The sequence below is a fragment of the Schistocerca cancellata genome, chromosome 4 (assembly GCF_023864275.1).
Source record: "Schistocerca cancellata isolate TAMUIC-IGC-003103 chromosome 4, iqSchCanc2.1, whole genome shotgun sequence".
NCBI classification, from domain to species: domain Eukaryota; kingdom Metazoa; phylum Arthropoda; class Insecta; order Orthoptera; family Acrididae; genus Schistocerca; species Schistocerca cancellata.
In genome coordinates this window covers 162,548,443-162,565,907 of record NC_064629.1, presented here as the reverse complement: position 1 = coordinate 162,565,907, position 17,465 = coordinate 162,548,443, and the positions used below count along the sequence as shown (strand labels likewise).

At 38.9% G+C, this 17,465-nt stretch overlaps 1 protein-coding gene across 1 annotated transcript in view; it reads left to right on the top strand.

Moving 5' to 3' along the window:
- LOC126184745 (unconventional myosin-Va) overlaps positions 1-17,465 on the top strand; it is a 373,204-nt gene that overhangs the window by 237,889 nt on the left and 117,850 nt on the right. The window contains exons 3-4 of the mRNA XM_049927281.1: positions 2,418-2,586; positions 9,211-9,355. Coding sequence (XP_049783238.1) covers positions 2,418-2,586; positions 9,211-9,355 — 314 coding nt within the window. The remainder of the gene's footprint in view (positions 1-2,417; positions 2,587-9,210; positions 9,356-17,465) is intronic.

Here is a 17,465-nt window from a genome sequence, read left to right as displayed (position 1 = left end):
AAAAGATAGAAGTATATCTCCTGGACATAGAAATGCAACCAAGTGAAGCAGAAATCCACTAAGGCTTCATGCCAGAAGCTAAGGGCATTTCCAGTGAAAATAATGCAGAATAAGAAGAAAAGTCCTTCCTTGAGAAGGTGCAAAAGTTTTCATTATTGAGTGCATCATGGTGAAACCTGGTTTGAATGTAACATTTGTAAAGTTGCCATTCATGTGGACACATGTTTCACAATATGCTGTACACAACTAAACTGTGTGAATATGTATCACAAATGAAAAAAGATTCATGGTGTACCATAAACAGTAGAATTGTGTGTGAATGAGTATGGTGCTATAAGTCGTTAGAACAAATATATTTCTTCATGTTTCATAAATAATCATATATAAGTGAAAATAAAAAATATACGGTAAAAAGAATCATATCTTGTGACAAACTTGTTGTCAAAAAAATTGCACACAGATGGTTTAATATTGTTCCACTTACTTGATGCTCTCTCTTTTGTTATACACCAAAATTGTCATTTGATCCAGAACCTACAAAGATTTCTATTGTTATATCAGTTAAGTAGCTGCTCCGTCTCCTTGTAACAAGTGCAATCTGCAATAACTGTGTTCAGAATTTGCCAGCCAATGTATTCATGGTTTCATTCTGTTTCTGTACAACTTAAATCAATCGTCCCTATGAGTTTACCACTTGCTCGGAAAATGAATCTCAGTAACAAGTTCGTTCATTTGGTTATATACCTTGCGGCAGGTCTAGACCTCATAGCTATCTGTGCTTCTCTGTCCTCTGCTTTCCTCTTCATTCTTTGGACTGTCCCTTTGCTCTGCTGATATCATCCAGCATCTGGTATCTCCTTTTGCCGTTCCCTGTCTCCCCCAGAATAAAACCTGAAATTGCCTCTACTAGAAGGCAGTCTTGTCTCAAATTACACCCTGTCCAGATTAGCATCCTCTGATCTTCTTTCACCAACTCTTCTCAGTACCTCCTCATTCCCGACTTCATCAGTCCAGCTGCTTTTCTCCATTCTGTGCCATTTCCACATTCGACAAGCTGCTTTTCTCCATTCTGTGCCATTTCCACATTCGACAAGCTTCAGTTCTCCTCTTCTACTGCTTACTCATAGTCCCAGTATCAGGAATTTCGCTATTGCATTCATAATTCTGTGTTCAAACAACTAGCTAAGAGCATTTTCTGCCTTTGAAATGCTCTTTTTGTCAGTGCCATTATGACCTCGATGTCCTGTTCACAATGCATATCTTCACTAATCCAACTTCCCAAATATCTGAATGCTCTCAACTGTTCTGTGGTTTTGGGCCCTATCTTATACTTAGCCATTCTTTTCTTTTTATAGTTTATTCTTCCTTGGTACCATGATAAATTTTTCTTTAAAAATGTGTAAACTGGCTGTACATAAACTTCATTTTCCCTCTAATTCTTTCAGATTTGATTGCATAATGCTACTTAGTACACAAGATTTTTTTTAAAACCATTTTGCAACTTTCCATGATCACAGTAGCATTTGTTTAATCTTCTGGCACAGAAAATTGCACTCACTACAATTAGAACATAATGTGTATTTCATGTCTGTGACTGGATTCTAGACGCCTGTACCCATGATCTACTTCTTGCCATTATTTATTATTTTACAGTTATGTGTTGTGTGGTTGTGTCAATCAATCATCAGATCAATTACATAAATCATGTTAAGGTTCTGCTTGTTAAATTAGCCGTGGTAGTGAAGTGAACAGGAACAAATGCATACTGTGACCAGAATGCAGCAGCAATTAACTGTTTCAAAAAGGCTTTAAGACCCTAATTTATTTGAATTTAAGTACAAACTTAAACCTTGTTCTGTTGAAAAGAGTTAGTATATTTTTAAAGTTACAGGCTTACAATGTAACTCAACAAACATGTTTGTGTGTGGAATTGTCAGCATTGTTTGATAGTATAGAAAACTATTAATATTGCTAGTAACTGCATGTCATTTGTGCATTCATTTCTTGATGTGGAATATACTTTGAATTTTGATGTACTGAATTGCATAACATAAAATCTGTTAAATTATGTCTTCCAATAATGTTAATTTATGTATTACCTTTTTAAGGTGTTCTCATTAACTTGTTAAACTTCAACATTCAGAATTTAAAATATCTAACAATTTGTTAAATTAAGTTCAGAAGTTGGAACAGAAAGGACAAAGCATGCTGTGGCAAATTGTAACTGGCTTGCAAAATCACTGTATGATTGAAACAACTTTGGGTTATTACATTGATAATCTGCATCGTGCCCAAGTTTTCATACCTTTGTCATTGTAACAGTCAAACTTTGGCCCTTGAAGCTGTTGATATGTACGTAATATGTGATGGTTAATATGTTACATTTCTTGCTTACTTGATCTTCTTATGTTAATCAGATACATGACCTGATCATTGAATCAGATGAGAAACTACCACCTCTACGAAATCCACGCATTTTAATTGGAGAGAATGATCTAACATCATTGTCTTACCTGCATGAACCTGCTGTATTGTATAACCTGAAAGTTCGTTTCTGTCAGAAGAGCTCTATTTATACATATTGTGGTAAGTGTGTGTTTGCTTACTAATGATATTTTCTAATTATGTTATGCTGTTGTGTCCATTTGTATGTACGTATTGCTTCTATCATGATAAATTTCATCAGGATGTTTTTGTGTATACCACCACAAAGCTGCCAATATCTTCAATACGCTGCAACTAGTTCAGGTAATTTTTCATCAACTGCAGACTTCAGGGTGTAAGTGGTGGTTATTGTTGTTTCGTACAATTCATTGATACTAGTTGCAGCATAGTAAAGATCTTGGTTACTTTGGGGCAGTATACATAAAAATGTCTTCTATAAAATCTGTGTAGCACAACCAAAATTATATTATTGCTTAATGAGAATTGTCTTCATGCTCAAAACTGCAAAAATTAAATGAGGAGTGTTGAGTGGATCTTTGCTAAAGATATAACCTAATTATCATTCCAAAAATTATAGATTTTGTTGATCGGTCACCTCATAGCGGTAATATGCAGGTTCCAAACATACAAAAAGTACTTGATGAATTTTCTGTCCAAAGGACCCTTGCGATGAACGGTGGGAGCTCAGGCATATGATACTTGCATGCATGACCCAGTTTAGATGTTTCAGCAACTGACTGCTAACTTCTTAATGACCATAGCATACTGTACATATACAGATCAACAGGAAACATGTTGCTAAACAGTCAGACGTGCTTTTTCAGTTGGCTAGCAGTGATTGTTAGTAGCTCCTTTTAATCATAATAGCATCAGTTAAATTACTTGTTGAGTAATTAATCATTATGTGGCTGAATTATTCTTTATAGAGATTATCACACACTTTGTCATAGAAAAGGGTATTGTTCACACATTGAGCATCAAATTTCTCAAGGTCCCAGTTCAAAGGAGAACCAGCAGGGCAAGTGGAGATAGTGGTGTATATGTAGAAGAAAGGATATGATAAGATGTGTAAAGTATGTAAAGCAATTCAGACAGCGTTCACCTTGTTCATGCGACAGAAAAATTACAAAATGTGTTTAAGAAATGTTCGCTGACGAATACTTTGCACCTGTTGATGTGAGATGTGAGTGAATGAGCTACCATTTTGTTAGAAATGTGTGCTGCAACAGTTTGTTTTGCTGGCAATGCAAGAGCTTTCAATCTTAAAAAGCCAGTGAAATAAATGCTCCTAGCTGTTGTTATCAAGATTTGAGTGACATTGTGTCCACACACAGTTGAGGCAAATAAGTGTCTCTCTTGAAACTAGTGTAGCTACATACTGTTCATAATAATTGCCATAGTGTATTCCTCATAAGCTGTGTAGGAAAGATGCTAAAGCCAGTAGTCATCTGCCTTCTAACTTGGGTCCTAGAGTCCAGAAACTTCCTTCATTATTTCCAGTGTAGGTTCAGGAGGTATCACTCAACCCTGGACAGCTGCACTCTGCAGGATGTGGTAGTATCAACAATAATAAAAAAAATTATGAAAAGTCTCCCATGACTCAGATTTCTGGGCGACTTTTCCAAACTTCAAAATCGCTCTTCCTTCCCCTTCAACCTCGCTGCCAGAAGTAGGAGCGACTGGCTCTGAAAGTCTGCAAACTTTAATACCTTTAAACAAGTGTTATCATGCCGCAGCTTGGTGAGTAGGTTTATTGTCTGTCCAATTACATTATATTTTCATAGAATGTTTGGGATGTAATATCATTAAATAGCTCCATACATGGGGTTTCCTGGGACAGTTGCCCACCTTCTTACAGTCCTTTCTGTCCAGCTGATTATTTGTCGCTGGTTTTGTGGTGTTATGTGACGGAGATCAGAGTGTCTAAAATGGTGTCTGTTGGGGATCTGTTCAAAAGGAGAATGTACACATGTGCTCAAAACTTAAGGATGCTCCTAACTTGTCACTGGCAAGTAGTGTAGCTCGATGGAGCTTGGACTGTACATAGAAAGAACTTCTGCAGTATAGTACAGAAGGTAAACGAAAGAAATATGCAATGAGACAAACAGAAATGACACTTATATTAAATTACACTGAAATCACTGCAATTTATGGTGGTTCGTTGAGCACTGCAAAAGGCAGGATATGGTCCTTAATAGTGTTTGTGATCACGATGGATGGCAATACATGCTCCAAGACATGCTCCCATGCTGGCCACAAGTTTGGTAAGGAGTTATTGTGGTAGGGCGTTCCATTCCTTGACCAGTGGGGATTGCAACTACTGGACTGCATGTTGATGTGCTGCAATATGTCTCTGTAATGCATCTCTCACTTGCTCAGTGGGATTTGAGTTGGGGGAGCAGGCAGGTGAGTCCATTTGCCTGGCAATTATCCTCTCATTCAAAGAGCTCCCTCAACTGTGCAGTTCAATGTGGTAGCACTTTGTCATCCATAAAAATGAAGTAACTACTGAATGCACCCCTAAAAAGAGGCACATGGGGAAGGGCTACAGTATGACAATGATGTTGATTGGTGAGTGTACCACGTTCAAAGATTTGGAGGAAAGTGCACCTATATAACATTATGCCTCCCCACACCATACTACCAGGAATACCAAAACAATCATGTTCAACAATGGTGGACATACCCTCATATGGCAGGAGGAGGAAACAATGATGCACCAAGAAACATTGTTGAACATGATGGTTTTGGTGGTCCAGGTGTTATGGTGTGGGGAGTCATAATGTTCCGTGGGCATACTGAGCTCTCCAAATCTCTGAAAACGGTACACTGACTGGCTGACATTATTGTGACACTGTACTTCCTGACTTCATTCTTATGAATGACAGTGCATGACCACAACGACACTGCAGGTGGGGGAGCTCCTGGAATGAGCAAGTATTTGGCAAATGGACTGGCCTGGCCATTCCCCTGACTTCAGCCTCATTGAGCATGTGTGGGATGTGTTGGGGAGACTTACTGCAACATGTCCACATGCACCGATGACCATCCACCAGTTCTCAAGTGCCCTAGAGGAGGACTGGAATGCCCTGCCACAAGAACACTGTACGAACCTTGTGCCCAGAATGGCAATACATTGCTGAGCTTTCACTACCATCTGTGGTGACGATGCACCCTATTAAGAATCATGTCATGTCTATTGTTATGTGCTGGGGACCTTCATGAATCCTGGTGACTTCAGGGTAATTATTGTCTTTGAATAAAAGTGTCATTTCTGTCCATCTCACTGCATATTTCTTTCGGTTACCTTCTATACTGTACTGTAATAGTTCTTCCTATGTATGGTACAAGTTTCATCGAGCTACATTACTTGGCAGGAATGCATTATGCAAAAGTTACTTTCATCCTTCAGGTTTGCACACCAGCAATTGGTGAGATGACTGCACAGTTCAATTTCCTGTACAGTGTTCATTGTTGACTTCACTGCGTTGCCTCATTTTTCAAATCATGGAATGTGGGCTCATCCGGTGCACCTGACAATAAGTGCATTCATAGAATGCAGGATTTCACGGCCGGTATTTGTGCAGTTGCTGATACTTGTTTTATGCGCAAAATAACTAAGTTAGCATTTTCTCATTAATATTTGAATCTAACCATGGTCAAAATGAGTGACATGCTTTGCAATTCGAACATTAATTTTTTGTTCAAAATTTTGGTGAGGGGGACACGTGGTTTCTGCACCTGATGTATTTGAAGACAGTTGGTATGAAGCCACAGAATGTACTGAAGCATCGTAGCCACTGGTAATGGAAAGTAGACAGTTGATGGCACTTTAATTTCATGAGACTATTATTTGGTTCTGGCTTTACTACAGTTGCATGGTCTACATCTCATGTCGTCCATCACAAAAGCTTAACAACCAATGAAATTCAGTTTAAGAGAAGCCTAAAGGATTTATTGGTGGCCAACTCCTTCTACTCCATTGATGAATTTCTTAGTAAAACCAACTGATTTGTATATAAGTACAACATAACTTCTGCACAATTTCAGTGCAGTAATGTGTTCACTGAAAATGTGTGTGTGTGTGTGTGTGTGTGTGTGTGTGTGTGTGTGTGTGTGTGTGTGTGTGTAAGTATAATCTAACTTCTGCACCATTTCAGTGCAGTAATGTGTTCATTGTAAATAAGTATTACAGTAGTTGTATTACATGTTTATTACCTTATAAATAAATAAAAAACTTTTTTATTTTAAATTCAGTGCATTAGTATTTGTAAAATGACTCTTAGTGTTCATTAAAAAATGACGATCATTCCACTTGGGACCTGTGGAATGGTACATTAGCTTATTTGTTTTAGTTGTAAATATTTGTCATGTATTGTTATTTTTCTGACATGTTCCACATCCTGGAGGACCTCCTCACTACGGATCAATTGGAATGAAAGTAAATCTAATCTAATCTAATCTAAACATCTCATGTTGTCCATCACATCTTAAGTTGTTGTTGCCATTTTCCCTTGGGGATTAGGCTGCCAATATAGGGGCATATAAATCCATTTTAATGCCCAGCATCTGTGTTGAGGTTCATAAGTTTCCATTCACCGTCTGGTAAATTGTAGTGTGTGTGTGTGTGTGTGTGTGTGTGTGTGTGTGTGTGTGTGTGTGTGTGTGTGTGTGTGTCTGCAGTCATCTTTCAACCCCAGTCATCAGCATCCCATATTGTTGCTCCCTGCTGATTGTTGAAGAATAAACTATGAACAATGAGGCCATTGGGGATTTGTGATAAGCAAAACCTGGCGGCATTAGAATTACTTAGTTCATTACTATAATCATAAAAGATTTATTGGTAAACAAAATTTCTCATATCCCAGACATCAGTTTTGAAGTAGATGTTGCATGACATTTCACTGGAGTATAACACTTAAAGTGTACAAGGATGTGATGAAAAGTAACGCCTCTGAATTTTTTATGCAAAAACTCTTAAAAGCTTTTTAAATAAAACAAACTTTCTCAACATAGTCACCCTGGTAACACACACTTCTCCCAAGGTTAGGTACAATCTCACCATTTCTCTATCACTATCAAAGTGAGGTCCTTGAAGGTGTTCTTTAAGTTTTGAAAACAGATGAAAATCAGCTGGGACCAAGTCGGGACTGTATGGAGGTAGGTTGTTGACAGTTAACCAAGGCATCAAATTGCTGCAGATTTGCTTGTGTGTGTGGTCTGGCACTGTCCTGCTGAAGGAGAGGATGCTTCATGTGTGAAAGAAGTTTTCTGCGGTTAGAAACTAGATTACAGTATACCGTTTCTCATTCATTGACAGTTATTTTACACACCGTCACGTTACACACTAAAATTCAGAGCCCTTTCAGGGTAGAGGGTCAAACTTGCGTCAGGTAAGTGGGAAAGTTGGCAAGAGTAATATTAATGACATGTAATACCTCGGCCGATGTTCAGAACTGAACAAAAAATTCAAAGGCATTACTTTTCAACATTGCTTTATAGTTTACAGTGATTAGTGTAGGAAAAGTGGACTTCATTGGCTGCTCTGTGGTAGTCCTTGAATGAGTTCTCAAGATATACTTACGGGCTGGTTTCGTTGTTTTTGATGCAGACTTAAATGTAATTTTGTGGTTACTACCAAAGTAGTTCAAATATAATTTTGACACAAAGTTCTTCATTTTCCTAGACTCAGTAGTGCTTTTCAGACTGCAGATTTTATTTCCTCAGCAGGCAGTCGGCTGCACATAATCAAAGTCATTCTAGTTCATCTGAAGAGGCAAGGGGAAAGGGGTGTCATTGTGCTGAACACGACGGCATGTGGGATCAAGGACAATGGAGCTTCTGAAATTGCCTGCATGGAAAGTAGTGTGGTACAACATGCTATCAAGCTGTTGTCTTTACTTCAGATATTTGGCAACTTTAATCATGAAATTGAGAAAACCTTCTGTTTCAGAACAGCATACAGGGTAGGATATGGAATTCACATAGTGATTATGAACTCACTTCTCATGTACAGCAGTATTGCAGCTAAGATTTGATGATTTTTGGCAGGTTATTCAAACAGTGATGAAAACTGTTGCAAAAAATAACTTTTCCCACATTTTCATACATATGTGCTTAATCGTTACAACTTCGATGTAGCAAGGTGTGAAGTACACAATTAAAGAGTATTCCATACAGAGGAGAAATTAAATCGAAATTCTTGTTAAAATGGATTCTCTGTGGTGGTAATTTGTTTGGTGCTGTAGATGTATAAAGCTCATTACTGAAGACGTTTTTGGGACACTATGGTACTTTACTGCATTTAGACATAGTCATATTGATAGATCAGACGAAAACTGGGGCATACAATGATGAGAGACTTAAATGAACACTTTGTGGGCCCCTATAGTTAAATGTGAAATGAAAACAATAATGAAAGTAGTTCATGTTTCACACAAAGGTTTAACAGAATAAATGTAAAATCAAGCACAGAATGTGGATCAGATGATCAAATCTTCGGATTTAATCTGACATTTATTGTTTAAACAACCTAGCCACGCAAGTAGTCAGTACATATTTGTAAATGACAAACATTTTAGAGTTGTTGAATTTTAATGTACTGTGTATAAATTGTGCAAATCAGTTATTATATAAATGAAAAGATCCATTTGCAAAACATTAAATATATATGAATCACTTCTGGTATAGTCCACAGTAACTGGAATCCACCCATTGACTTACTGCCTCCTGTACGTGCACCTGCAACTGGTATTTACTTTTCAGGCATTGTGCTGGTTGCAATCAATCCGTATGATGATCTCCCTATATATGGCACGGACACCATCTGGGCCTACCGGGGCCAGGCTATGGGAGATCTGGATCCTCACATATTTGCTGTTGCAGAAGAAGCATATACAAAACTGGAACGGTGAGTTCTTGTGTACAATATTCTGTCACACACACACACACACACACACACACACACACACGCACACACATTGTAATATGAGGTGCATGAGAATGTGTTGTTTCAGTGTAAGAGTACAGGCACCAGCATCCGTTCCTGAACCACCAGGAGAAGAGATCATTCATTGATGTCTGCCAGTGTGGGGTGAATTAGTGGCAGTGACATGTTCAGTGGTTGCTAGTACCTTGCATTTGTGTTTTTAACTACTATGGTACTGCAAATCCATGTCTAAAAGACAACAGGCATCTATTTTACCTATTACCCTCGTTCAAATTTTAGTAGTAAGATGGATAGGGAATGGGCAGGTTTTGTGTGGACACAGGTGGAGCTGGCAGCATTTTGTGAACACTTTGAAGGCACAGTCAGCTGTCTGCAGGCTGCAACCTCGAGGTATACCAGTGACGGAGAAACTGGCACTTTGCGTGGGACACGTCAGGTGTTCCCTGTCTCACCCATGGGCTCGGCTGCCTAGGTATCTTCAAATGTATCTTACATGGGGAAACATGCTTGCCACAGCTGGAATGGCAGGTTGTTTGGTGTTTCTCATTCAAGGCAGTGTGTCAATGTGGCGCCTGGCCTTCTGGCCTCACCTATTCGGCCTCTGAGTGGGCAAGTGGCCACTCCTTCAGAAAGATCTGAGCACACATGTGGGGGATGGGTTTGCTATATATCAGGAGTCCAATGTTAGGAGCATTATGGAACCACTTAGGAAAATAGCATCCAGGGCTGGAAGAAGTCGAATGTGAGGTCAGTATTTTACTTAATTTTATCCGTTTCTGTCAGTGTTTCTTCAATGACTGTCTTATTTTCGTAAAATAAAGAACAACTCTCTTGAGTCACACATGTGATTTTATTTCAATGCACAGTGCATTTCAAGCCCGGGAGGGGGGGGGGGGGGCGCTCATCGTCAGGTGCTTTGACAGTCCAAATTGATCATTTTTCCAGATGTAGGTTAAGTCTCGTCTGTTTCCAGTGGGGGATACATGGTTTTTGGAGCACATTATGAGTAAACATGTTATGTACATATATACACTTTTCATTTTACATCACATTTTGTAGACACAAGTCAAAAGAAGATTTGACTTGTTTCGACTTGAGTTTATAAAAAGTGCTGTTGAACGAAAAGTGTATAAACCATATGTACACAAACATGTTTGCTCATACTGTGTTTAAAAACCCACATATCCAACACTGGAAACTGACCAGAATTAACCAAAATCTTGAAAAATAATCAATGTAGACTGACAAAGCACCTAAAGATGAGCCCCCACAGTTCAAAATGCATCGTGCATTGAAATAAAATCGTGATTGTGACTGAAGGTGGTTGGTCTTTGAGTTCAGTATGTCTGGCAGGGGACCTCACACGAGTTGTGGAGGATTTCCTACCTACAGCCATCAGGAGTACAAGGTGTAGTCGTCTTATAGTTGTGGCTCATATTGGCACCAGTGATGCCTGTCAGTTGGGCAGCTGGTGGAAGAGCTTGAAGACTGCTGGTGTTGCTAAAAGGGTGCAAGCAGAGCTTGCAGTTAGCAGTAAACACAATTGATTGGTTATGTTCGGTTTTGATCCGAGTGGAGGCTCTTGACCAGAGGTTCAGTCAATTCTGTAACTGACTTGGCTTCAGATTTCTGATCTATGTTATGGACTGGAAAATTCTAGGACTCAACTTTGTAGATCAGGAATACCCTACACAGAGGAAGCAGCTACTCTGGTAACAGAGTACTTGTAGAAAGCACATGGCATTTTTAGGCTACCTGATAGTTTGAGGTCCTCTGATGAACACTCACCAGTCAGTAGACAGAGAGTGAAACTGGATTGTGTACAAAATAAAGACTCTTCAAATGTCAAAATTTTAACAGTAAATTGACAAAGCATTTATAACAAAGTCACTGAATTTACTGTCCCCAAGCAAAGCTTGGAGTGTATGGAGTGTAGCCATGCATGGAAGTGAAACATGGACGGTAAATAGTTTGGACAAGAAGAGAATAGAAGCTTTCGAAATGTGGTGCTACAGAAGAATGCTGAAGATTAGATGGGTAGATCACATAACTAATGAGGAAGTATTGAATAGAATTGGGGAGAAGAGAAGTTTGTGGCACAACTTGACCAGAAGAAGGGATCGGTTGGTAGGACATGTTCTGAGGCATCAAGGGATCACCAATTTAGTATTGGAGGGCAGTGTGGAGGGTAAAAATCGTAGGGGGAGACCAAGAGATGAATACACTAAGCAGATTCAGAAGGATGTAGGTTGCAGTAGGTACTGGGAGATGAAGAAGCTAGCACAGGATAGAGTAGCATGGAGAGCTGCATCAAACCAGTCTCAGGACTGAAGACCACAACAACAACAACAACAACAACAACAAAAGCAAAGCTGTCCCACTTAGATTATTCTCAGAACCAGGAGCTGATTGATACCCAAAGTAGAGATTGCTGAAATATTCAGTGAGGCATGGAATGTATACCAAAAAGACAGATTGGACACCATAGGAGCGAGGAAACATTCAGTGCAGTCGGCAAATATATTGTCTATTGAGACAGAAAATGAGTCTGACTGTGAAGTTACCTGGATGTAAATAACCATCCTAAGTGAACTCAAGTTAATAATTGGATGTTTTTACCGGCCACGTGATTCGATGATAAGAGTTTTAGAATCATTACAAGGTGATCTGGACTTAGTAGCCTGGAAATACTCCGATTGTGTAATATTAATTGGAGGCAAGAGATGATTTAGATGGAACTTATATTTGATATGATGAATTGCATCTTCCTCTAAATGTGGAAAAATGTAAGTTAATGCAGATGAGTAGGAAAAACAATCCAGCACTGTTAGATTGTGTTATTAGTGGAGTGCTGCTTGACACTTCTGTGTCAGTGACATATCTTGGCATAATGTTGCAAAGCAGTGTGAAAATGGAACAAGCACAGGAGGTCAGTTTATCAGGTTGCTTCGTGGAAAGTATTGCTCACCTACAAAGTGGAACACTAGTGCAACCCATTCTTTATGACTGGTAGTGTGTTTGGGACCTTCACCAAGTCGTATCAAAGGGAGACACTGAAACAATTAAGAGGCATGCTGATAAATTTATAACCAGTAGGTTTGATCAGCAAGCGAGTATTGTGGAGGTCCTTTGTGAATTCAGTTGGAAATCACTGGAGAGATGACATTCTTTTTGTGAACAGTATTGAGAAAGGTTAGAGAACTGGCATTTGTGGCTCAATATGAAATGATTGTGCTGTTTCAAACATGCAGTTTTTGTAAGGGCCATGTAGAAAAGATAAGATAAATTAGGGCTCATATGGAGGCGAATGGATAGTAGTTTCTTTTCCTCATCCATTCGTGAGTGGAACAGGAAACGGAATGACTAATAATGGTACAAAGTACACTCAGCCATGCACTGTGTGGTACCTTGTGGAGTATGTATGTAGATGTAGTAGAGAGCAAACTTGAGGCCCTTGAGACATGTCCTTAACTTGATTGGATAGAGGAGGAATGGTACCCAAACTTTCTGCAATTTAGCATTATGTTTTTGGTGTCACCCAAAGAGTGAGATCCCAGTTTAGAGTTGGTACCCCATGACAGAACCACATGCTAAGGACATGTGCTGTCAGACACAGCCCCAGATGAGAGACATTGGTGAAAACACACCCACAAGGTTACGTACGCCACTGTCGTTGGAAGTCTACGTATGTCAGAGCGCAGTGCCACTCGGCCCACTCTGTGATAGTTGACTGTGATAGCAGCTTCCTCATAGATCAGATCTGGCAGCGAGCTAGTATCATTTGTCAGAACTGTGTTCCAGTGTCATAGTTAAATTACTGTAATATTGGCTGTCATTCTGTATTGTTCCAAGTGATAAACAGTTATTGTGTTCCGCAGAAGTACCATAAACACATATAATCGTTTATTTGGACATGAACTGTATTCAGGTTAAGTATTCAAAATTAAAGGCTTTTACTAAAGTGAACTCATACTTTGTGTATGTTGTAGCTCCCTCTCGACCACCTCCAGAAGTAAAACTTGAACTGTCTAGTAGGCTTGCTATGAAATACTTCAAAATGTTGATTACGCTAAATGTATGCTGGAGGCAGTAATGTGCTTTTTTGCCTTGTGTTAGGGTAGGTGTTCTTTGAATATGTGAATAAAGCTCTTTACAATGTACAGTGCTTCTTTTTTCTTCTTTTTTTCTAATAGGAATTTAAACATACATGCTGGTCTAGCACTTTGTGAACAAACTCGTGACAAATTGCAGAGCTATTCTATGAAACATGTCCCCTCTCCCCCTTCCTGCTCCACTCCCCTTTCCTTGGCAAGGGTCCCAGAGTAAAGAAATTGGATTTTGTTTGTGGCTTCCATTGTGAGTGAACTGCACTTCCTTGGGACACTATTGCTAAATCTGGTTTCAGCCCTCTCTGCAGTTAGAGGTATGTGGTTATTCCATTCCAAATCATTCCAGACAGACTGATGCAATATCCTGTATATAATTTTACCTTCTGCTAGCTGCTTGGGAAAGGTAAAAACATTATCTGCTAGATGATTACATAAATAATGCGTGTAATACAAACTTACGATGCACTGGATGCTAAATTCCCTAAGGGGAGCCGGAATGATCCATCTCCTCAATGTTAATTTTAGCAAATAGAAGGAACATTTTTTCTAAAACCATTAAACATATTGCTCTGAAATTTGGACTACATGTTCAGTGAACATTTCTCCACAAAGTTATAATGCCATGTTAAGAAATATTTGTTGGTTTTTGTTTTACAATTTTTTTAAACAGATGCTTATTGTTTTTCTCTAAAATTTTGCACTTTTTCTTCTGTAACTCTTGAATTATAAAATATTTTTTTACAATTTGTTATAAAAATGAAGGATATTGTGTATAAATTTCAGTGACATACTGTTACCAGTTTTTGAGAAAATGTTCCTCAAAGATGAAAATTTTAAAGCTACGGGAAATGGCTTCCAAAGTTTTTTAATACATTCCTGCCCCATATGATGGATTATCAGCATCCTCTTCTTTTTCCAGTGTTAGTGTCCTTTTCACTGGTCTTTTCTTCCCTTTTCCTGCATGTTGTAGGCTTCTGTCTCTTCTTCCTGCACCCCTTAGTCTTTCTTCATCAATTAGGCGCATTGTGGAAATGTGCTGTGTCCTGGTTGGAAACCTAAATGTTTCAGCACATCACATTTGATAATGTTTCCTTCATTGTATGTTACCACTGCATCATACACACCAAAATGCAATGTTTTTGTCTGTACAAACTCTTTTGGCAATCCTAATCCAAATTAAATTATTTACATTTTCATTTGGATTTTGTGTTTTCCCATGTAAACACTTTCCAATAAATTTGGCTGTGATAAATCTCTGAATATGGGCTTAATTACATCAATTTCAGCATTTGGAAAACTGTTTTTATCGACCTATTCATTTCCTGATTGGTACTTACACCATGAACTATTGTCTGTGGGGCACAGTGCGTGTTGTGGGTGCTCATTTGTTGATGCAGTATAAAAAAATAATGCCCATACTACTCTTCTCATATGCTCAATGCTTTTTGTATTTTGCCTAATTGCACACCCGTAATACCTCTGCAGTCTCTCCATTGCTTCATTGGTCAATCTTCCTCTTCCTCCAAGGGCCTTACCATCACTAAGCTTCTGGGATCGTAATGTCCGCTTTAGTTTGTACAAGCGAGCCCCTATACACTTCTGCACATGTCCAATGCACTCCTGTTTTGTAATGTTAATTTCATTGCCATAAGGTCTGAATTCCTCTAAAGCTTTATATCCCTTAGAATCACCATCTCCTAGATACTTAGTGTATCGTACATTATACCACTCCTGTAATCTGGAAAAATTGCTTTCGCTCCCTCTACTTCCATCACTCCACTCGTGCCGTGAAACTTTGCTTCACAACTTTCACTATGTACGTTCTTGGTATTGCCCTTACATCTACAATGTTTTGAGAGACTAGCAACATCAGTTACTTTGCAACTGTCTCCACTGGTAGCTGTCAACACTCCATTTAGAGATTTATGATCTCTATGTTGCCATGATCCATCTAAAGCAACAGTTAAATCTCGACAATTCTCATTATCTGTCACAGTTTCTTCAACTGCTTTCTTCATTGTTGCTTGAGCAATATCTTCAGCAGAAGATCCAACCAATTCATTATAAAATCCAAACTTGGTTGGTGGTTTTGGCAAGTTCATAATTCCACATAACATTGTCCCTGCAGCACTGCCCTTGCCAATGCAACGCAAGCCATACACTAGCCTAACATTTATGTCATACACCTTCTTTCCACTATTATCACCATGAGGAATACTGTTAGAATTAGAAAACAAAACTTCTGCAGGACATTTGTTACACTTCAATAACATTTTACTTGCCAAACCAATGTGTGAAGTTATTTTCAATTCCAGTCCTCTTTCTTTGCAAACTTGGCATAATACGTTATGTTTCAAAATATTGGAGAGCAAGAAAATGTTAATTATTTCATTCACATAATTACTGTCACTTCCATAGTTTTCAAATTTTTCTTTGCTGTCATGAAGTTTCTTGCTGGAAGCAGTTCTATCACATTCATTTGGAGTAGTCGGTGAAGCAGTCTGAGCAGCATCTCCCTTCAAAACAACAAAAGATTTCTTCTTCCTCTCATTGTGCCTTTTCTTAAACACTCGATTGCTGAAACAGGGCATATTGATACCCACAAACCAAATACTTAAAACAGGTACGAGCAAAATTCGTCAAATACACAAAATTGAACAGCTAAACAACACAGAGCAAACTCCACAAGTCAACACACATGGTGTAACATTTATGTTTACCAATATGAACAGTCACTTGTCACAGAGATAAAGCCATACAGTGTTGAAAAACAAAACGCTGTCTGATTTCGCAAAGATACCCTGCTTGCAGCTAGTGAGCGGCGCCGTAAGAGCTGACACAGCAAGTCGCTACAACCATTTACATGACATGTCAAATTTGCATTGATAAAAAACACACTTAGAATGGTGAAACTTGATTTGTTTTATTCAGAAAACTCCAAATAATTTTATAATGAAAAAACCAAAAAACATTAATGTTGTCATTTTCATCATTCCGGCTCCCCTTAAGACTTCATCATTCCATTAAGAACACTGTGTTAAATTTTGTTTCCTAGGGAGGCTTCAGGCCAATTACATACATATTCACTGTTCAATACACTGCTTGACAAAAAATTGAAGCACCAAGAATACACTGTCAGGTGACAGTGTAGCGTCATACCAATACATACCATTGATGGGTATGTAAATAGAGTTCAAATTCTCAGTGGCATGTAGAATGGCCACCATAGTAGAGTTGTTCATGTTTAGTGTTATTATCAGACCTGGTAGGGTATACAGGTGGCATGAATAGGATTAGATGTTGAGTGAGAACTGTGAAGGACATGGAGAAGCCGCATACTTGGGTAAGACGGGATTATAAGCATGTGACAGAGTTTGAGAGGGGCTTCATTGTGTTTCCCCATTTGGCTGACTGGTCAAATTGTGCAATATCTGCACTGGTAGGGTATTTGGATGTGACATTCCCCCATGTTGGGCTGCATGGGAACGTGAGCACTGACATGTTCATTGTCGATATTTCAGTTGACCACATCTGACCACCATAAGGTAGGTTTGCTGAAATGTGCACTAAGCACATTGTAATCACTTCACATCTCTGCATGCCATCTGAGAACAAGTAATGGACTCCTTGCAACATTCTGTGTTATCCTGCTCCTTTGGCCAGAGGCTAGTGGCAGACAGAATTAGGGAAGTTCTGTTCCACTTGTAGTCTTCTATTAACACTAAAACACACAAGGCTTTGTTTGTGACTGGGAAGTGTGGACTGCTGATGAGTGGCATCGGATTGTGTTCAGTGATGCATTGTGGTTCAGCACTTATACCAGATGACCGATTCTTGGCGAGTATGGGTGGTGATTTGTTGAGAGGTATCATTTTTCCAGTTTTTTGGAGCAGCACATTGATGTTACTCCTTGTGTCATGGTGTAGGGAGCCACTGGTTATGGTGTAATATCATGACTAGTA